We start from the raw sequence: 22,513 nt of genomic DNA, 5'->3' as shown, positions 1-22,513 counted from the left end.
CCATTCATTTTATATAGTCTTGCATTAATAATCGATTGTATTTTAAATCCTCCCATTTCTCCGCCTTGTTCATTTGGCGTATCTCTTGTCATAATAAGTTATCATTTGGCTCCTAATTATTACACCATCTGACATTCTGCAGCTATACCCTATTATTTGTGTGTGGGTCCAAGAGTGCAGGCTATTTGGGCACTTTACAGACACCCTGTCTCCACCTGGATGCAGTGATTATTAGTCCTTGTGTTTCTACAGGCAATGGCCGCCCAGCAACCCACCCTGGGCAAGTCAAAGCTTCACCCATCCCCTCTACCACCAACAAACGGGGCACTGATATTTAACTCCTTCATTACCTTAGCGGTTAGCCACTAAAGTAATGACACTGGCTGTAAATGTATTTGAAGCAGGGGGTCTCCGAGCTGATATTAATGCGGGTCAGCTCCGGAGACCCCTGTCTTCAATCTGATGTAGTAACAATACATTTTGTGCTTCATATTCACATTGGGGATCCCCCCTCGCCGAATCGCAGCCGCGATGTGCATATCGGAGCTACCTGAATAGCTCGATTTGTCAAAAAATGAGAGTTTGAGCATTTTTGTAGTTACCGCTCGGTTTCTCTGAGTGGGAGTGCCATTGATCAGGACGAAGCCGTTTCCTAGTGAGTTTGGCATCTTATCAGAGCTGTCTGAATAGCTACACATGCAAACTCGCTCAAAACTGTTGATAGTCACTTATAGAAGCTACCTGAATAGGCCCCATTGTTTTTTTATTTTGTTAGTCCTCATTTCACAAACAGGAATGTGATCAGGATGAAAAAGGTAGAGTACATGAAATAGGTACAGTTTTGGACTGTGAAACAGAACTGCAATATATTTTCAGCTGTCTCCTCAGCAAAGAGTCTAATTATAACTCGGTTTTAGCTGTGAAGCATCAGGCTGCCTTCGCACAGTATTGGCTGACAGACAAGGGGATAATTTCTGCTCTGCTTGTCACTCACACTGTATACGTATCAGAACAGCTGTCAGCATATTTACTACCGTCACTCTTCTCAGAGCTCTTGACAATCTTATGTGAGACTTTACTGAGGGGGATGGGCCATTAAAGAGGTGGAAGCGCCATGCTTCCCTTAAACGTGGCAACATATTCCTTGCAGTAAGCTCTGCAGAGCCTCATGCAATGTTGATTTTATGACTTGCCATATGCCAGTTCTACCCACAAGAGAATATCTTGCCATAATAGATTGTAAGCTCTTCGGGGCAGGGGTATCTTTTCCTAATGTTACTTTTATGTCTGAAGCACTCCTTCCCATTATGTGTTAAATTATTATTTCACGTGTATTACTGCTGTGAAGCGCTATGTACGTGGATGGCGCCATGTAAATGTAACCCTGGTCCCCAGCAGCTCCTGGAGACCCCCCTCCCCTGGCGCAGCTCGATCGCGGGTACTGAACAACCCGACGGCTGCTTCCAAGGGTGGGGGCTGGAGCAGGGAGCAGCGCGGCTTCTCCTGCCTGCGGCCGGTTGCCGGGGACGCGATCGGGCCGTTGCTAAGGCCGCGATCGCGTCTCTAAGGTCCCGGCGGCCGCAGAGCAGGGCGCCGCCATTGCGCTTCAAGTCGCGCATGCGCAGTGATCGCGCGAGGGCAGGAGAGCCCCAGATAGGTCGCGCATGCGCAGATAGGGGTAGGGAGCTAAGGCAGCTCTTAGGAGGTCGCGCGAGAGTAGGGAAGCATAGGGAGAGCTTGAGGCGGCCATTAGGAGTTAGTGTAGGCAGAGGGGAGGACCGCACGCGGCCCCAATGTTATAGTAAGGGCCTCGGGACTACAATTCCCATGAGGCATAGCGAGGCAGGCACCAGATGCTTGATAGGAGCCAATACGGCTGTAGGACTGCCCTGGAGGAAAGAGATACATTTTCCCGGGCTTTGCATGAGTCACGTCAGTTGGAGCAGCGGAGCTGAAGGGGAAGGAAGGGTGCAGGGAGTGAGTGCAGCTCCTGCATCCTGATAGGTACCCTCACCCTCCAGGTAGGCCCCAACTCCCCACCAGGTTAGTGGGTAACTGATAAGGGACGGCCCTAGATAGGGAGGTCACCCTTAGTGTATGTAAGGTGCAGGTTTGGCAGTGCCACAGCGGGTAGTGCTGTGCGCACTGGCAAATAGGCACAGAGTGCGTGCAGTGTGTTTGCTGCGGGTTCCAGGGTGCTGTGTATGAGTGTTGCATGTTGACGCTGCGTGTACTGAGTGCAGTGTGTGTGCAGCGTGTATTACTGTCTGCAGGCCGACTGTGAGAACTGTGTCGGCTGCAGGCGTGTTAGTGTTAGGATTAGTGAGTTAGGAGCTAGTGGTTAGTGAGGTTTCTGGACTTGGGGTAGTAGGGGAGGGGGGTAGGTTATTAACCCCGCAGGCCCTAGGAGTTTTCCCCAAGTCACCTCAGGTTGCAGTACATCAGGGACAGGCCCTAGGTTAGGGACCCTGTCATGTAGTGCCAAGGTTAGATAGGGATCAGCGGATGCTGCAGTTCCCATAAGGCGACTTGGGCTCAAGTCGGTGTTCAAAGATAAAGACTATCTCCCGGGTGGGATCACCCCTGGCGGACCCCAAGCAAAGATTCACAGCACCGGATCAGACGGGATCCAGGTCGACAGATCCTTTGAGAAGTAGTTGCAGGCCCGAGTGCAGGAGCACTCGGCAGGTACTCTACAAGTGCACCAACAGATCATAACATTCTATTAACACATAGTGGCAGCGCTGACCACGGGACAAGGGTTGGGCTGTGGGCACCGTGTGGGGATGTTATACTGTTGTGATGGTACTAGAGATGATGTAATAGTTGTCCTTATTAGTGTTTGTTCATTCAGTAAACCTGTTATCCCTAATACTGGTGTATCTGGTTTCTGAGTAGGTTCCTATGTTAGGGTCATTCTACATTTCCCTAGAATCCTACATAGGTGGAGGCGCTGAAAGAAGATCCGTTCCAGAGGATTCACCCCAGGCTCTCATTAGCGGAGGCTCAGACCTCCTGTGAGCCTGCAGGTATACGCACCACACCGGTAACACTGCATGTTCTACTCACCCACACTATATATGAGATTGGGTGGGGTGGAATACCCGTTACATTTGGAGGCGCTGCTGAGATACACCTGGGGTGCCCTGTCCATTTTTTCTAAATTGTCCCGTCCCTATTTTTGTCGCCATGTTTGCGAAGTCCGGAGACGAGGTCCTTGCCTGGGCGTTGAGGCAGTATATGGAGCCTGGCCAGGTAGTGGCAGTAGGAGGCATACCCGCTAGTATACCCGCAATGAAGGTCCGGGAGGGTATGTGTAAAATTCCTGGGTGGCCGTGGGCATGTGTCTTAGAGGAGGAACAAGATCCCACGTCCACATGGAAAACCATTTTGTTTGTAGTGACTCACACTGAGGATATATGCCTGGCAGAGGCACCGTCCGTACTGTTCATGCCCGGGGGCCCCTCAGAAGGGTACACCCTAGTCTATGCCGACCCAGCAAAATGGCGTCTCCCGCCAAATCAGGAGAGCGCACGTGCTGCTGACTGCAAGCCTGCACAGAAAGATGTCGCAACATTCTGTCCGGGTTTGGCGCGAAAGTCAGAGCCCCTCCCCTGTGATGTGAGTGACTCAGGGCAGAGCGAAAACCACTCCCCAGTAAAAAGTGCCCTTCCTTTAGATTCCACCAGGGGGAGCAAGCACGGTTATCTTCAACCATACGTGGACGCTGTGATAGACACTCTGATCTCTAAGGATGAGGATGAGATAGACTCTCTGTTCTATGATGAGGATGAGATAGACTGTCAGGGGATACACCCTAATGTGTATGTGCCCTGGCGAGCGCCAGGAATAGATCTCCTTATGCTACTGTGCCCCTGCTTGCAAGAAGCCTATGAGGAGGGAGCCGTCATGTCCCAAGTGCCACTAGACTTCAGGATCACCGAGGTAGATGGGGAGCCGTGTACACAGTGCTTTAGCCCCACCTGTGACTGTTCTAGGGGAGCACTGGCGTGGGAACCTAAATGTGATTGTTGCGGTGCAATTTTCTTGATGCCTATTGTACCCCAGCCTACAGAGCCAGCTAAGGAGCTAAGTGAACCCTTGGCAGAGAAGAGTGCGGCTGCAGTGGAGGTACCGGAGCACGCCAGCTTCGTACCCACAACCACTGGCTGCATTTCAGAAGAATCTGGTGACTACCTTGCGGAGGATACTGTCATGATATCTTCCGGGGAAAAGGTGGAAGTCCCATCGGTGGCGATGCGCCTACCGGCGAACCACCCCAGCGGTGATGCAGAGGATACAGAGTCTGCTGTGGGTCCGTGTACCCTGGAAGAGGTGTCTTCCGATGTTGCGGACCCTGCTGTGGGCCCGTGTGCCCTACGATGGTCAGTCAGACCTAATACAGAGGTACCATCGGTCCTAGGCGTGGGACCAGTACCTAACGCCGACAAGGGTGAGTCGACTGCCCCAGGGGTGTCGGGGGTGAGCCTCCAGGTGACCGCGGAGCACGATGGCTCCTTAAGTATGGTCGCCCGGGTGAAGGGTTCCCCTCTGCATCGCGTCCTGGCGGAGGTGTCCTCACTAGAAGGTAGCTGTCCAGAGGAGAGAGTGGACCAGTGTCTACCGCCGATCCTTCCAGAAGAAGGGAAGCCCATCGTCAGCCAGCCGAGTGGTAAGGAACCCCCTTGTTCCCCACAGACTCCGATGGAGGTGGCCGTGAAGAAGGCCAAAGCTACAGTTCCTGAGCGGAGTGTGAGCCCGTGTGCTCCGACACAAGTGGTCCCAGGACTGGGATCCAACGCTCCCGAGTTTTCAGCGCGTAAGTGGACTGCCCCAGAAGTGCCGGGGGCAGGTCCCGATACCACCAAGGTGGGAACTGACAGCGTCCCCGAGGACCTGTTAGCCACCGTGATTCACCGCAGGGGTAAGGTGTCCACTTTTCCCCCCCTGCCAGGTGAAACCGAGACATTTCCCAGTGCTCGCTTCTCAGTGGAAGCCTCACAAGTCCGTAGGGACAAGGACTGTGTAAAGGACGATCCAGGGAAACTGGCCTCCTTTACGCCCAAAAAGGAGCGTGCCATTCGCCAGGTGGTGGACCGCGGGAAAGGTCCTGGCCTCCTGGTCTACCGCATCCCTGCCGCGGATGACCGGGTAAAGGCCCAATTAAGAGACACTGTGCTACTCCTTCCACCAGGGGGAGGAAGTAGCGAAGAGCCAGTAGCTGTCGCCTTAGAGTGTGCTCTCCAGGAAAATTTTCTGGGGGAGGCTCACGTACGCAAAAGTGAGGTACCCCCATCTGATCTGGTAGGGGCACCCCACAAACGGTCTCAGCTAGTCTCGGGTATTAATGGGTGTGAAATGCATTGTAACCTGGGGTTTAAAGTCACCATTGATAAGTTGTACATATGCACTGCCTTTTCATTGTATAACTGTGTACCATGCTATGTCGTTCCCCAAGCGAGGGCGTTGGGTGTTTCACCAGGGGGAGAGTGTAACCCTGGTCCCCAGCAGCTCCTGGAGACCCCCCTCCCCTGGCGCAGCTCGATCGCGGGTACTGAACAACCCGACGGCTGCTTCCAAGGGTGGGGGCTGGAGCAGGGAGCAGCGCGGCTTCTCCTGCCTGCGGCCGGTTGCCGGGGACGCGATCGGGCCGTTGCTAAGGTCGCGATCGCGTCTCTAAGGTCCCGGCGGCCGCAGAGCAGGGCGCCGCCATTGCGCTTCAAGTCGCGCATGCGCAGTGATCGCGCGAGGGCAGGAGAGCCCCAGATAGGTCGCGCATGCGCAGATAGGGGTAGGGAGCTAAGGCAGCTCTTAGGAGGTCGCGCGAGAGTAGGGAAGCATAGGGAGAGCTTGAGGCGGCCATTAGGAGTTAGTGTAGGCAGAGGGGAGGACCGCACGCGGCCCCAATGTTATAGTAAGGGCCTCGGGACTACAATTCCCATGAGGCATAGCGAGGCAGGCACCAGGTGCTTGATAGGAGCCAATAGGGCTGTAGGACTGCCCTGGAGGAAAGAGATACATTTTCCCGGGCTTTGCATGAGTCACGTCAGTTGGAGCAGCGGAGCTGAAGGGGAAGGAAGGGTGCAGGGAGTGAGTGCAGCTCCTGCATCCTGATAGGTACCCTCACCCTCCAGGTAGGCCCCAACTCCCCACCAGGTTAGTGGGTAACTGATAAGGGATGGCCCTAGATAGGGAGGTCACCCTTAGTGTATGTAAGGTGCAGGTTTGGCAGTGCCACAGCGGGTAGTGCTGTGCGCACTGGCAAATAGGCACAGAGTGCGTGCAGTGTGTTTGCTGCGGGTTCCAGGGTGCTGTGTATGAGTGTTGCATGTTGACGCTGCGTGTACTGAGTGCAGTGTGTGTGCAGCGTGTATTACTGTCTGCAGGCTGACTGTGAGAACTGTGTCGGCTGCAGGCGTGTTAGTGTTAGGATTAGTGAGTTAGGAGCTAGTGGTTAGTGAGGTTTCTGGACTTGGGGTAGTAGGGGAGGGGGGTAGGTTATTAACCCCGCAGGCCCTAGGAGTTTTCCCCAAGTCACCTCAGGTTGCAGTACATCAGGGACAGGCCCTAGGTTAGGGACCCTGTCATGTAGTGCCAAGGTTAGATAGGGATCAGCGGATGCTGCAGTTCCCATAAGGCGACTTGGGCTCAAGTCGGTGTTCAAAGATAAAGACTATCTCCCGGGTGGGATCACCCCTGGCGGACCCCAAGCAAAGATTCACAGCACCGGATCAGACGGGATCCAGGTCGACAGATCCTTTGAGAAGTAGTTGCAGGCCCGAGTGCAGGAGCACTCGGCAGGTACTCTACAAGTGCACCAACAGATCATAACATTCTATTAACACATAGTGGCAGCGCTGACCACGGGACAAGGGTTGGGCTGTGGGCACCGTGTGGGGATGTTATACTGTTGTGATGGTACTAGAGATGATGTAATAGTTGTCCTTATTAGTGTTTGTTCATTCAGTAAACCTGTTATCCCTAATACTGGTGTATCTGGTTTCTGAGTAGGTTCCTATGTTAGGGTCATTCTACATTTCCCTAGAATCCTACATAGGTGGAGGCGCTGAAAGAAGATCCGTTCCAGAGGATTCACCCCAGGCTCTCATTAGCGGAGGCTCAGACCTCCTGTGAGCCTGCAGGTATACGCACCACACCGGTAACACTGCATGTTCTACTCACCCACACTATATATGAGATTGGGTGGGGTGGAATACCCGTTACATAAATAAAGATATACTGTATATATACATACACAATCGAGGTTTCCAATGTACTAAAATAAATCAGCTTTACGTAATGTTAGAGAAAGCATGTACCCTCTGCTAGTTAGGATTCTAGCACCATTTCTAATCATTTGATCTTCTCTACATGGAGTTTCCAAAAAAGAGCCGGAACTTAGATCCTTCAGAGAAATATCACTGGAGGTTTCTCTGCTGGGGTCCGGAAAGTAATATAGGAGCAGGCAGTGAGGCAGTGGTGTAGCCAGGATTTTGCCTGAGGTGGGGCATTTTTGGATGGTGGTGGGGCTCTGATGGCGCCGCCAGAAGGAACTAGTGCTGTGTAAGCCTGACATGGCATTGCACCAAATACAGTCTGGTTATACACTGAAACAGAGTATAACCTGACAACACTATACACTGACAGAGTAAAAGTGGGATGGGAGAGAGTGGGTGACATATGTGGGAGATGGAAGCGGGGGTGACATTGTGAGAGGGGGGCAGAGGGAATAAAATTGAGTAAAAGAGGGGCAGTGGGTGACAGAGAGGGGAGTCGGTGATAGGGGGGAGCAGTGGGTGACAGTGGAGGAGCAGTGGGTGAGAGTCCTTCCTGGCTGCTCACTTGGAGCTCTCACTCCCGCGCTGGCGTTGTTGACCTATATGTGGCGGGTGAGAAGCTCCATCTAGCCGCCTGGCCCTCAGCACCATTCAGAGGCCTAATTTTGGTTTTAGGCAGGTTCCTTGAATGTTAGAGTGGGCCTTGGTCACCTGTCTACATCCCTGCAGTGAGGTTCAGATACCTGAACTTCAATAATGTTTTGTGGGATTCTAATCTCTTCTACGCAAGAAAAAAACCCCAGAAGGGACATGTGTACTAAGAGAAACGTGGAGCAATTCTGGGGCAAAACAATTGCACCATATCTATCAAAGCAATAAATCCAATTGCACCATATGTATCAAAGAAATAAATCCTATATATTTCAATGACATTATATTTTTTATATATGCGGTGAAGCTTCTTTTTTCCTGTTTGATAGCCTCAGCACATATTACATAGTAATATCGGTCACTAGCAAAAGTGTCTGCTTTTTTTAGGGTGTGGCATGACTAATGTCAGTTTGTCTTGGCACAGGCAAAAACAAATGCCCCTTTCCTTAAAAGAGAACTGAAGATTGTAAGCCAGTAAGACCTTATTGTATGTACTAGCTGATATACCTGGCGTTGCCCGGGATGCCCGGGATGTAAATCCGTAATAGGTAGTATTATTTATAAATAGGGGAACAATAGGTTGACTATTTGGTGGAAAGGTTGTATAATGATGTTTAAAAGAAACATGGAAGAAAATGTAATACGATGTTGTTTAAAAATCGAGGGAAAGGCAGGGGCGGAGAGAAAGGCAGGGGTGGGGGGGGGGGAAAGGCAGGGGCGGAGGGGGAGGGGAAAGGCAGGGGCGGGGGGGGGGAGAAAGGCAGGGGCGCAAGTGGGGGTGTCAGTGTGTGTGTCACTATGTGTGTGTCACTGTGTGTGTGTCAGTGTCTGTCACTATGTGTGTGTTACTGTGTCTGTCACTGTGTATGTGTGTTTGGGGGGGGGTCAAAAACGGAGCTGGGGGGTAAAAAACAGAGCTCAGAGGGGCAATAACGGAGCTGGGGGTGTCAAAAACGGAGCTGGGGGGGTCAAAAATAGAGCTGGGGGGAGGGTCAAAAACGGAGCTGGGGGGGTCAAAAACGGAGCTGGAGGGGTCAAAAATAGAGCTGGGGGGAGGGGCAAAAACGGAGCTGGGGGGGTCAAAAACGGAGCTGGGGGTCAAAAACGGAGCTGGGGGGGGGTCAAAAACGGAGCTGGGTCGGACAGCCGTTGAGGAGGGCCTGAGGGGTGATAGTGGGGGGGGCAAGTCTGGAGGGGTGAGAGGGGGTGAGTGTTGTACGTACTTTTGGTGTCGTGGTCAGCGTCTCCAGGGGTGTGTGTGTGTTTGTTACGGATGTAATCCGCAGGGTAGGCTCACAAATCTCAGGGCTCACACAGTATGAGGAAGCTTCTGGGGTGTGAGCAGTCCACACGGGTGAGAGTGTGGTGTGTGATTGGAACAGTGGCTTAGAGTAGACCGGCCAATGAGAGCCGTGGGGGGGCGGGCCATCGGGGGGGGGGGGGAGACACCGGCCAATGAGAGCCGTGGGAGGGCAGGCGGACCGACGGACCAATCAAATGGTCTCCAGACACTCACAACCAAGATTTTCAAATTTATATATAGATGTATGTATGTATCATTTTATTTATATAGCGCCAACAATGTACGCAGCGCTTTACAAAATGACAATAAAAGGTAAATACAATGGGGTTAAGTGCAGCAGGTAAATGAACAGAAGGCAAAAGGAGACTGATAGTATAATTATAATAATAATTATTATTATTATCATTAATATGATATTATAGGCATTACTGAAACATGGTGGGATGACACTCATGACTGGGCAATTAATTTAGTGTTTTTTCCCCTTTTTTGGAGGGATCAAGCAAATAGAAGAGGCTGTGGAGTATATTTATAACCGGATTTAAAACCTATTATAAGGGAAGATGTTTATGAAGGGAATAATGAAAATGTAGAGACCTTGTGGAGAGAAATTAGCAGTGGAAGTAAATGTACAAAGAAAATGTTTGCAGTGATATGTTATAAACCACCAAATATCTGTGGGATTGGGGAAGCCAAAATACTTTTGCAAAATTTATGGAGTACAGTTTTGGCCACCACTCCATAAAAAAAGACATTATGGAACCAGAAAAAGTGCAGAGAAGAGCCATCAAATTAATAAAGGGCATGGATAACCTGATTTATGAGGAGAGGCTTGCTATTTAGATTTGTTTACATTAGAAAAGAGGTGTCTAAGAGGGGATATGATAACTAGATATAAATATATTAAGGGACAATACAAAAGAATGGGTTCTACAGTAAGGGCAGTTAAAAAGTGTAATTCATTACCCATGGAGACTGTAATGGCAGATACAATAAATATCTTCAAAAAAAGTTGGACATCTTTTTAGAAAGGAAAGGTATACAGAGATTTACCAAATAAGTAAACATGGAAGGATGTTGATCCAGGGATAAATCTGATTGCCATTATTTGGAGTCGGGAATTAAATTTTCCCTGCATGAGATATCATTAGCTGATGTCTCACTGGAGTTTTTTGTTTGCCTTCCTCTGGATCAATATACTGTAAGTATGGATATAGGATAAAGTATCTGTCGTCTAAATTTAGTATAGCTAAAAGAAAAAAAGAAAAAGAAGTGCAAGCTCCACAGCGTAATACTGTATGTTTAATAGAACAAGAAAATAAAAAATACACTCTTGGACATGCACTTACAAGAGGACTGACTAAAATATATGAGATAAAATCTCCATCGCAGTGACGTCACCGTCAAAGGTAAACAGCAGTCTCGGTCGCCGGTAAGATGGTAGTCCCCCATCAAGTGTGTTAAATATTAGAGGAAGATATACACACTGCCAGTGTCCTGATGGATAAATGGCTCTCCGAAAGCTCAACTGCAGGCAGCCTTGATGCAAACACGACCGGAATTCTCGAAACGCGTCAGGGCATTACGTTGCACGCACTGATGTCACCACAGTCCATTCGTGAACCCACGAGGAAGCCAACACACGTCTGCATCTATTGCACTCTGGCGATTTCCGGATATGCTCTCTGCAGTGTGAAGCAAGGCTCCTCTCCAACCTGGTGTAGGTAGTGTGGGGTGAGGAGAATTACGATCGGGTTCGCATCAAGGCAGCCTGCAGTTGAGCTTTCGGAGAGCCATTTATCCATAAGGACACAGGCAATGTGTATATAATCCTCTAATATTTAACACACTTGATTGGGGACTACCGTTTTACCGGCGACCAGAACTGCTGTTTACCTTGACGGTGACGTCACTGCGATGGAGATTTTCTCTCATAAATGCTGTTTTATTCAGACCTCTTGTGAGTGCATGTCCAAGAGAGTCTTTTTTATTTCCTAGTTCTATAAAACATACCGTATTATGCTATGGAGCTAGCGCTTCTTTTTCTTTTTTTCTTTTAGGTATCCTTGATGTGTCAACATCCTTTCTGAAGCTGCAGTTTGTTCCTATCAGGATTAACTACCATCGTCTGGCATTGGACTTTACCATTTAATTTCATCGATATGTTTGAATATTTGTTCACTGATTTTATTAATTAAGTGTATTTATGTGTATTTTTGTATAGTTATAGGAAATTAGAATAACATTTGTTTTTGGTTACATCACAATTGTTTGGTTACATCTACGTTGTACCATTGGGTACACTATCTATATAGCCTTCTATTAATCGTTCACACATATATAGGTGCATTTTACAGCGCTACTTTGCTGTTTTGTTTGTTTAAATTTAGTATAGGTCATATGTCTTTTTTCAACCTCATTTACTACAGTATGTAACTATGTAATATGGAGATCATTAGCTACCTGGGTGAGTGTGTGTTTTCTGCTGAATATGCTTTGCAGAACCCTGATTGATGAAGGTCAAGTAGGCTATGGGAGTTGAGAAAGGGAAGTAGATGTAAAGAAACAATTAGTTCCAGAAGTTTAGAAGCAAAAAGAAAGAGGGAGACAGGGTGATAGAAGGGACAGTAGGGTCTAGGGTGCTATTCTTAACAGTAGGTTAAACTTGTTAAGCTTGTTTAAAAAGAGATGGAAAAGTACAAGAACAAAGAAATGAGTTAAAAATGTTAGTGACAATGGGGACAATGCTAGGAGCCAGAGGTTTCAGGAGATTGGAGGGGGTGGGGTAGACATTGAGGAGAACAGCAAGAGAAATACTTCTTATTCTGTAACTGGAGAAAAAATAGTCAAAGGAAGATGAAGGTTGGATTAGGAAGCAGGGGTATGGAAGGGACAGAGGGCATTTCTGTGCATATAGCGTTCACCTTGCACTTGAAATAATTAGCAAAGTCTTTGGGTGTAATGGAAGGGGTGGAGCAGGATGTGGCGGGAGGATGAAGATGAGTGTCAAAGACAGATGACATGGGTTGGATTTATGCCTGCTTATAAGAGAGGTGAAGTAACTCTGGCAGGAAAACGAGCAGAGTTAAAGCAGGACAAAATACATTTTATAGCCAGGGAAATCAGCCAGAGAATGTGACTTCCTCCAAAGGCGTTAAGCAGAATGAATGCAAGAGCACAGAAAGCATGTTTGTGTGTTTAGCCATTATTGTGGGTTGGAGTGCCGGCGTACAAGAGGAGCATACTGGTCAAGTGAGGAAGCAAGGACAGTGTTGTAAGTCAGGGGCGCGCAAACTTTATTTGCTGCGCCCCGCCTGCCTTCTCTCCTCTGTCGGTGCGCCCCCCTCCCTTACCTCGTGCGGTGTCATATGACACAGCGAGGTCGTATCACGTCACGCGCAGCGTCATTTGACGTCACGTTACCAAGGCAACCGTGACGTCACATGATCACACGTCCTGAAGCCGGCTGAACCTCGGTAAGTAGAGGTTGCAGAGGCCTCACGCGGTCCCCCGGCATTTAATTTAAATGCCTTGGGGAAGAGCGCGGGGATCTCTGCAACCGCCCGTGCCCCCCCCCTAAAAAAATCTTGCGCCCCCCAGTTTGCGCACCGCTGTTGTAAATTGTGACAAGGCTGCTTGGGTCAGTTGAGGGTGGTAGTAAAGAAAGCTTAGATTCTAAGCTGGATTACAAGGACTGCAGTTCAATAGAATGCAGGTTACTATTATAGGAAAGAGAGGGTGGAGGTTGAGTGCAAGGAATGTGAGAGAGGGAAAATTAGATGAGACTACGGTCAGAGAGAAGGGAACTTGAGATTGATAAATCTAATAAGGAACGCTGTTCTGCCACTTTAGCAGCAGGAACAACGTTACAGCATTTCTAAAGGAACCCCTCTCTGCACACCTCCTACCCGGGCCTTTCCTGTGGTGTGGGGCCTTGGCAGCAACGGAGGGGGCACAACCTGGTGGTCCTAACACGGAAGTTAGCCCCCACCAGAAGTCGGGCCCAACTTCCACAATCACCACCTTGGTGGGCTCCTTCCATCACCACCACCGTATCCACTCCAAAAGGTAGGGCACCCGGAGAGACAGAGGTTCCTTGTTTGATAAACTTGCACCGGTTGCCTCGTTCTGCCTCTGCCCTAGCTTACTCCTTCTCCTTAAATACTGTTGTATAGTCTGAGCTTCCAAGACCTTGCAAGTTAAGATTATTGTAGCTTGTCACTAAAGTTTTATACTATATAGTTCTAACTTATATTTAATGAGAAGTAACCTATTTTTTTTTAAATTTTATTTATTTATTTTTTCCAATGTGATACACTTTTAATTTCATTTAGATAGAGCACAAGTATTTTTTTTGCATTTTTTTTTTGTCAATAATAACAGTGAGGTTTCTAATCCAAAGAAATTGATGACATTAATGGCTGATTAGAGTCTGGTAAGGCAGTGGTGCGCAAATTGGGGGGCGCGGTGGATTGCAGGGGTCCCGCGCGCTCTTCCCCCAACGTTTTTAAATTAATGCCGGGGGATCGTGTGAGGCCTCTGCAACTTCACTTACCGACGCGCGGCGACGCATCTCGCCATGGCAACGCGGCGTCAAGTGACGCCGTGGGGTCATGTGACATCATGTGAGCCGGAGAGGAGGTAAGGGGGGGAGGCGCGAGCAGGGAGGGAAGCAGGAGGGGGGCCACGAGCAGGAAAGATTGCACAGCGCTGTGGTACCTCTGCTTCAACATTACCATCAATTGTTTCTTTTCTTTTTTTTTTTAAACTTAATTTTTATTAAAAATTTTTAGGGAGAGGGGAGAATGAAGAAAATAAAAAATGGGGGGGGGGAAGGAAGAGTACAAAAAATAGAGATGGGAGAAAGTACACATTCATTTACCTAGTTTTGATGTCACTACCTTTTGAAGTTGGTGAACCTGGTTGAATCCCAGGATTAGCTCCTTGTAACCTGGGACGGGTTATTTTATGTCCCTGCACCAAAAAATGAGTTTTTATAAACATGTAAGTTCTGCAGGGCAAGAGCCTTGGGAGGAGTTTGAGTTCCTCTGGATACTAGTTTTCTCAGATGTCACTATTCAAGCCAATGTGCACAGCCAGTACCCACTTTTCCTTATCTTTCTCTGATAAAAACAGGGCAGGCCAGAGACAGGTTTCCAGATCCGACGCCCCTAGGCACTTACCTGGTGCCGCCTCCTCCGTGCTGCCGACCTCCATCTTCTTCGAAATCGCAGTGTCAAATGACGCTGCGGATGTTACCAACACGACATCACCTCATTGCCATGGCAACGCGACATCAAGACGTTATTTGATGCTGTATTGCCATGGCAACGAGACGCCGTGTGATGTCGCAGCGTAATTTTACACTGCAGAAAGAAGGCAGCAGGAAGGTGGAGGGCCCGATAGGCCCGAGATCGTGGCCTCTGTGTATGGGTGCAGAAATTTTGGTTCTGTGGGGTTTTAAAATGGTTGCTGCTATTTATACTCATCAAGAGGTTGCCATGGTAACCACTGAAGCCAACTGTATTGTTTTCAAGTTATTCTGTTAATGACGCAGTTCTGCGCACTAGCCAACCAGGGCAAAGCAATGAAACTGCCTTCCTTACAAGGATTGCAACAACTTTAAAGCCCAACCTGTATTTATTAATGACCAGTGAAAAGTGATTACATTTGTATTTTACACGTGACATGTATTCTTATCATACCTGGTTCTGAACCATTTACCTGTTGGCTGATGATCAGAATTACTTTACACAAAATAATACAGAAATAAATGATGCTCACTCAAAAACCAAATACAAACCATTTCTTCTGTATCTGCCGTCCTATTAACTGTTTTTATAACGCTTGTACCCAAGCACCTTTTACCCAGGGAAAACAAATACAGGCGAAAGCTTCGAAAAAATTGCGTTTTGGAGAACACAATGAATATGTACAGTAGCTGGTCACAGCATGGATGATCTGGTCGTGTTATTAATGACGTTAATCAAAAATAAACAATTTGTCCAAAAATGTAACCGTACTTGCTAAAAAAATGATCTCTCAACTTAAATATGCTTTTATGGCGAATTTACTGAATGGTGACGTAGTTATGAACTCTGGAATGGGAAGTGGAATAAATCATGTTTCTTCTAGAGGTCGAGCAAAAAAATCCCAATTTATCAAATATCTGTTGAGCATCACAAGAGATCAAAAGTGCTTCGATCATCTAAATTCCACTCATAGTTCACAATTTAGTACATTAGATGAAATGCTAAATAAACCCTAATGCTGCGTCCATGGTACCTCAGACCGTGCGGACGTGCGAACAGACTGCCTTAAGGCAGTGTTCGCGTACATGCGGCGTGCGGGCGTGTGCGCGCGGAGGCAGGAGGGGGTGTGCGATGCGCGAGAAATCAGTTAAAACTGATTTCTCGCCCGACAGGGCGGTCACGTGAGCGGTTCGCCCAATGAGGGCGAAGCAGCTCCGTGACGTCACTGGGAACGCCCCCAAGGAACGCCCCCCACGGCCCGCGTACTATGGCCAGGGAAAGCCCCCGCTTTTACTCAGCCTCCCTGCGTCTCCGCATGGGCTGCGGCACTATGTCCGCAGCCTAAGTGTGCACAGCTACACTGCATACAGGTATGTGGGTTCTACAGCGCTTGACACAACACCATTGCTGATGGACAATTGAACTGTTTAAAATCTTATTCAATGTATGCTCTCTCCTACATCTGGGTCCATGTAACATACCCACCCTCATGTCAATTTCATCACGACATGTAAATGGTTTAAATGTATTTTTATATGGTTTTAGTGTACATTTTATTATATTGTAATTTGCACCCATTCATTGCAACAGATATGCAAATAATGAAATACATTATATATTATATAGTGCTCTTTGGTAGTCACAAAAAAAGGCTTATTTACATTATACAGATTTGCTGATGTCCACTGGATCTTGTGTACATTTTGTTGTACATTGGTGAGTATTTATATCCATACATAAGACCAAAGTTTATTTAAAGTTTACAAACAATTGTATGCGGTTTCCATTTTCAACTGCCTTAAATCCTAGTACTGTAAAACAGCAAATGGAGATTACATTTCAACCCTATAATATAAATATAAGTATTCATTGCAGCTCTTGAAGGTGTTAATGCGCCTTCCTCCTCTCTGAGCTACAACACTGCAGGTCCTGTGTATGTTGCCACTGCCTGTTGGTCACTGAGAGGTTTAAAGGTATTTAAGTGCAACAGCTGATGGCACAGCTTCTCTGGAGCTGTAATCTCAACACTGTAAGAACAACTGCTACGGTGCTGACTCCAGAAGAGATGCTCAGCACAGGTGCACATAACTGAACCTCAATGAAGACTGTTCTGTACTGTACGAGAGGTCCATTACAAACTGTTCACTGTTCAGATTGATACAATGTCAATCTCCAGACTAAATAACCATTAAACTCGTTTTCTCTAGACCCCGAAGGTCTGTAATGATCATTTCATTTCTATAATAAAAGATCATTGCTATGATGACAGAAGGTTCAAGTCTACAGTTATATATTAAAAAAAAAAAGAAATGCCATTATTTAAGGTCTACTTCCAAACTCAAAGAAAGTCAATTTTTAGAGTGACAGAAGGTCCACAACTAAATGTCCATTTCTATATGGAGAGTAGTGTAGGTTTATTTCTGCAATGGCAGAATGCCCATACTGTAACTGAAGGACAATTGCTAGGAGGTCATTATTGCTCTGCCAAGGGTTGTGAGGTGTCGCCATCTGCCAATGGATGATACAGAAATACAAAGTCACAAAGGCATTCATTCTTGCGGCAGGAATTACTTATACTGTAATGCATATATATTCCATTTCGGCCAAGTCTTGGTTTTCTAACCCTCACTGTAATGCACATTTTTATGATAAATAAGAGCCACGAGGAATCAGAAAATCACAAGCACCTGGCGATAAATGGAAGTATCCTGCGGATGTGTTCTAATTCAAACTGTGTTACTCGCCCACATTCACGGCTCGTAACAATAAACAAGCTGAAGTGTGACTGTTCTGCACTGCGCTAATTACTGAACATGTGTATTTGTCTGTGAATGCTTCACTAATCCCCGCCTAAAAGTATCTCCTGTCCCCCATTTTACAACACATTTATCTAAGGACAGATTTAAAGAGCTACAGTATTAGCTTCCTATGACAGACACGGCTTAGCTGGTCCTATTTATAATATCAGTAAACAAAGCTCTCATGGGACTTCAGTTGGATACAATCCGACAGATACTGATCACGCTCCTTGAATATCTTGTCAACAAAAATACTGACGCTAGTAATTATCAGGATAAATGTCAATCAACAGCTATACAATAATTCCTACTAGCCAGAAAGGACCATTTCCTGTAATGTATCATTAACCTTTTAAGAAGCACTTAAACCTTTCTTAAACCTAGCCTTCCTAAACTAAATACCTACAAATAACATTGATATGGTATTCTTATTTAATAATGGCTGCCGATGCCATGCAGATGTTTTGAACATTGTAGTCACAGTTAAAGCTTCCTTTAAGGGCGCGCTTCCATGTCAGAGTGCAATCCATGTGAAAAAGAGGTTATTTTAAAAAACAGATACATTAAACAGTAATGGAAGTGTGGGTTTGTAAGGTAACAATTACTGTAGTGATATTCAATGGACCCTCAAGTTCCAGCTCAGATGACAATATACTTTCTGGAACTTAAGAGTTGTCCTAGTAAAATAATCACAAAGAGCGAAGTAACTGCCCTTTTTAGTGAAGAATACATATTCTTCCTCAAATTTTTTTTAGGTTTACCAGCCTCCAGCTGAATAGGGTGCAGCAGCCACTTGTTCTCTGTCTCTGACAAATGTAATCCGCTTCTTTGGAAAAATGAATACACTCTTACAGTGAAACTCTAACTCATGTGTTTCTTGTAAAGACTAATGGTTTTATTTAGTTTTGAAGGGGTGCTAGCAAATTCATTATTGTGCTACATTCTTGACCGTTTACCTAATGATAAAATCATAAAGGGGAAACAGAACTGTTGCTGTTGACAATGTATCTGTAGTTTATGCATTAAACTGTAATAGTGTTAGATTGTGACACTATCGCATGGAAACTCCCTTTGAAGTCAATAGTAGTTTCTATGAGATAGTGCCCCAATATCTGAGCCACTGATTGAGCCACCTGTGCTGAAGCAGAGGTATCCTGAAAAATGTAACTATCTGCCATTGCTAGATGTACTGTATTTGGCGTATTTCCAGGGGTTCACAGAACAGAGGTAGAAAATCACAGATCTATGCTGCTATCGCAACCACCGTGATGAATTGTTTTCTTAAGTTTTTCTTTATAGAAGAAACCCCTCTGATTTGCAGGATTTTAGAGCAGGAAAAAAGCCTCTAGAGAGGAATGTGGAGCACAGCACAAAGACGGACAGCAGGACCAGCACACCAAGGGTTAACTAATTTATTGGTATAGGGGGGGACACCATAAAACAGGACAATCGCCCACTCTGACGCGTTTCGGGCTAGGCAGGATTTTAGACAAACAAGCCATGCGGGAACGTATAAACCCATTTAGAAAAATCAGTGCATTCCATTACAGGACGCAAGCTATTTCTTTCTAGCCCTGTTCTGTAGGATTGTAAAACCCAACAGGCCTTTTTATAGCAGCAAAACATGTGAAATCTTCTATGTTTTTCAAAAATAATAATACGTCAGTTCTGCAGTATTAGATAATAGTTACTGTGTTTTTTTTTATTTTTTATTCAACTCAATGCTATTTATACAGTAATGAGTTTTAAAGCATTCCTTGATTTCTATAGCAGGTTTTAACCCACCACCTCCCAAGCAGTGCAAGATCTTTGTAACACTTTCCTTTTTGTGATAACTTTTTGGCAATGTCCCCAGCAGTTTGAGTTGTAAACTGTAATAATAGATAATGTTACCTTCGTAATATAAGGATACATTGTAGCTGCTGAGTTAAACTGACTGAAGCAGCCATTATGTTAGCCGCACAATCAGGATTTTGACAGATTTATAACAGGCGCACCAAAAGATTGCCAGTTTAGGTAAGAATGCAGAATTATAAATTGTCACCTGCTTTACATATACAAATAATAAAAAAAAGAAAAGAAAAAAAGTTGGAAAGTGGAAGTTGCTTTATGCTTTGTACAGCAGTTATTTATTTGTTATTTAACGGTATGTTTGTGTTTTAGCAATATAAAGACACTCTGTTTGAAAATCCATTGGCCTTTCCTTGTTTTAAAAATGGCCACCGTTTCCCCTTACATGTATTTTTCTAAATAAACTTTTAGTAGTACTGCGTGTACCAGTTTAGTGATTGTTTTACAATAATTTTGAGGCGTAACTGGGAAAAATAGCATCCTTAGGACAGGGATACTGCTATTAAGCCAAGACAAGCTATACCCCAAAGCCAACCCTCACTGTGAAGATTTTCCACTTACAATTCAATAATATTATTCCTTCATAAATTCAGAATCACCATTGTCCCCCATAGACTCCAATAAGTTTATATCTCAAAAGGCAGAATAACCATTTAAAACACAATCCATTTCCCCCGTATGCTTTAATGAAATCCTCCATGTTCAGCATGATCCACACACAGGACACACATTGGAGTCCATGTCCTGCCATATTTGTTCAAATCTGTGCTGCATCAAAAATGTCAGTGCTGAAAAGCATAATACAAAGCTTCAGCACATGGGCATCGTGTGTATGAAGACTTCATGCCCATGGCACATAATTTGTTGCTATAAATGATTTTTACACATCCCTCCTGTTGAATACCAGACTGATGCCATTTACATTAAACAGGGTGTTATATTTCTACCTAATATTAGTAAATATAAATGAGTAGTGTAATATATAATGAAACATCCGCGCTGCGTCAAATACCTGTTTTGGTTTGTTGCATAGCAACTTAATTCAGCCTTAACACTGCAGGGTTTAATCCAAGTTAAACATGGCGGGTGATTTTATTGCACTTTAACCTTTTTTTTGGTGCACAGAAACATTCTATTTAACAAAAAAGTGACGCTTGGTACAGAGGCCCCTCTGTTTTATAATAATAATAATAATAATAATAGCATGTTCTTGTATAGCGCTGCTAGTTTTACGTAGCGCTTTACAGAGACATTTTGCAGGCACGGGTCCCTGCCCTGTGGAGCTTACTATCTATGTTTTTTGGTGCCTGAGGCACAGGGAGATAAAGTGACTTGCCCAAGGTCACAAGGAGCCGACACCAGGAATTGAACCAGGTTCAAACTCAGTGCCAGTCAGTGTCTTTACTCACTGAGCCGCTCCTTCTCCCTTTTCCACCATATACATCACTTAAATCAGTCATACAAGTCAGGATTGCTCTTCTACCACAAGAGTTGCCCCCATTTACTTCAATAGAATTGCTGGGGTAAAGGTCAGGGTTAGATACAGTATCTGCATCAGTTATTGGTATCGACGTCAACAGTATCAACAAATGCTAGAATCGATATCTTACATCAGAGACGTTAATGAGGATACATCTTCAATGTGACAGCTCTCACAGCACTCTAATATATAGCGCTACAGGTTTCTCATACCCACGCTGATGCTTCTTAATCTATTATTGCAGATCGCCGTGACCGTTTTCAGCACCACAATTGGGGGGACGCTGACCCATCGTCAGGTGCACATAAATTCTTTTATTCATGTGCGCCTGACGAAGGGGCTGCGTCCCCCGAAAACTTTGTGTTGAAAACTGTCCTGTCCCTGCAATAAAAAGCAATAGTAGATTAAGAAGCATCAGAGTGTGTATGTGTGGCAGGAAACCTTCAAACCTATTGAGTGGTATCTAGGTGAGCAGCGTTGGGATTCCCTGCTATATCTTTCAGCCGGCACCCGACCTAAAGGATCTATACATAAGTGAGTGCAAAGAGAATGGATTATATTTATGGACAGCTCACTAATAAAGGAATCAATATTGTAGGTTGAACACTGTAGGGGCGTTTGTGTCAAAGAAAATGTGGTGCAATTCTGCACCATATATACCAAAGGAAGAAATCGCATTGGAATCAATAGGATATTTTGTTTGATACTTTTGGTGCAGTTTGTTTTGCCCTAGTATTGCGCCACTTTTGTTGTGATACATAGACCCTATGTCCGCCTTATAAGAAATCAATAAGCAAAGAAATAATAATATATTATAGGTGGTATCTGTATTATTAACTCCCCTCATTGCCAGACGGCTTTTATGTCAGTAAAGGGTTAAAAAGACTGATCCAAAAGCATTTTAATAACTCCATCAAATTTCCTGGCACACAAAATGACTGCACTCACACATAGGGCCATTTTTATTAAGCAGTCTTCTCCCGGGGCTGGAGGATCCCGTTCAGTTTATTGACATCAATGAGATGGAAGATGTCTTATGGCAGAAGACTGCTTAGTAAGTACTGGCCAAAATGTCACTCTACTACTATCCTCAGATGGTCGGCCATCTTTAAAACACGCAACAGTCTGCGTACTCACTCTTTTGTAGACATCCTCACTGCTGTCCTCATACTTCTGCTGGATGCGTTCCTCCAGGAAGTAGATCCGCAGCTTCAGGCTGAAGTTCTCCTTCTTCAAGTCATTGAGGTGCTGTGACAAAGTTCGGTAGCCGTTAGACATGGTATGTGGTCCATAGGGGCACCTCTACCCCTTAATTTCTCAGCCCCACAACATAATATACACAAAACCCCCAAAATAATAATAATAATAATAAAAAAAAAACCTATTCTACTAAACACACTAAAAAAATGCCCGGCAGTAGCTACGATATCATGGTGAAAAGCCGTCAGCCCACTGGGAGCTGAGACTTTCCAACACTCTTCTGCAGTCGATAAGACCGGAGTGTGCGGGGACGGCCCAGCTGTGTTTCTTTTTTTACCTCGGGGAGATATTTATGGAATCTTTGCCAGACAACTTGTCCTAACTCCATTACAGGCACAAGTGCTGTAAAGTGATACCACGGACAGAGCAAAGGCTGTTTGGTCCACACTGACATTCACTGGGACAGCTGTTCTGGAGAATTACCCCTCTCCTGCTGGTGTGTGCATTCCACTTAGCAAAATATACTGAAGTTGCAATGAAGCGTAAACACTCAGTAGTGTAACACCTTGTCTCATGTTATGGGGGATCTATTTATCACGCTCATATTTGACGCATTTTGCAGCTCATGAAAGATTTTCTGGAATGTTCCTTAATGTCTTTTTTTTTTAAAGAATCATAACGAAATCTCTTACATTTTGTTC

The 22,513-nt window shown here is 45.8% G+C and overlaps 1 protein-coding gene across 1 annotated transcript in view; it reads right to left on the bottom strand.

Annotated features, from left to right (window-relative positions):
* PDE4DIP (phosphodiesterase 4D interacting protein) overlaps nucleotides 1-22,129 on the bottom strand; it is a 134,488-nt gene extending 112,359 nt beyond the window's left edge. Inside the window, exon 1 of the mRNA XM_075616851.1 lies at nucleotides 21,750-22,129. Coding sequence (XP_075472966.1) covers nucleotides 21,750-21,890 — 141 coding nt within the window. The 5' untranslated portion in view covers nucleotides 21,891-22,129. The remainder of the gene's footprint in view (nucleotides 1-21,749) is intronic.
* Between the last annotated feature and the right edge of the window lie 384 nt (nucleotides 22,130-22,513).

The sequence above is a fragment of the Ascaphus truei genome, chromosome 10 (assembly GCF_040206685.1).
Source record: "Ascaphus truei isolate aAscTru1 chromosome 10, aAscTru1.hap1, whole genome shotgun sequence".
Lineage (NCBI taxonomy): Eukaryota > Metazoa > Chordata > Amphibia > Anura > Ascaphidae > Ascaphus > Ascaphus truei.
Note: the sequence above shows the minus strand (reverse complement) of the source record. Positions and strands in the feature narration are given on the sequence as shown.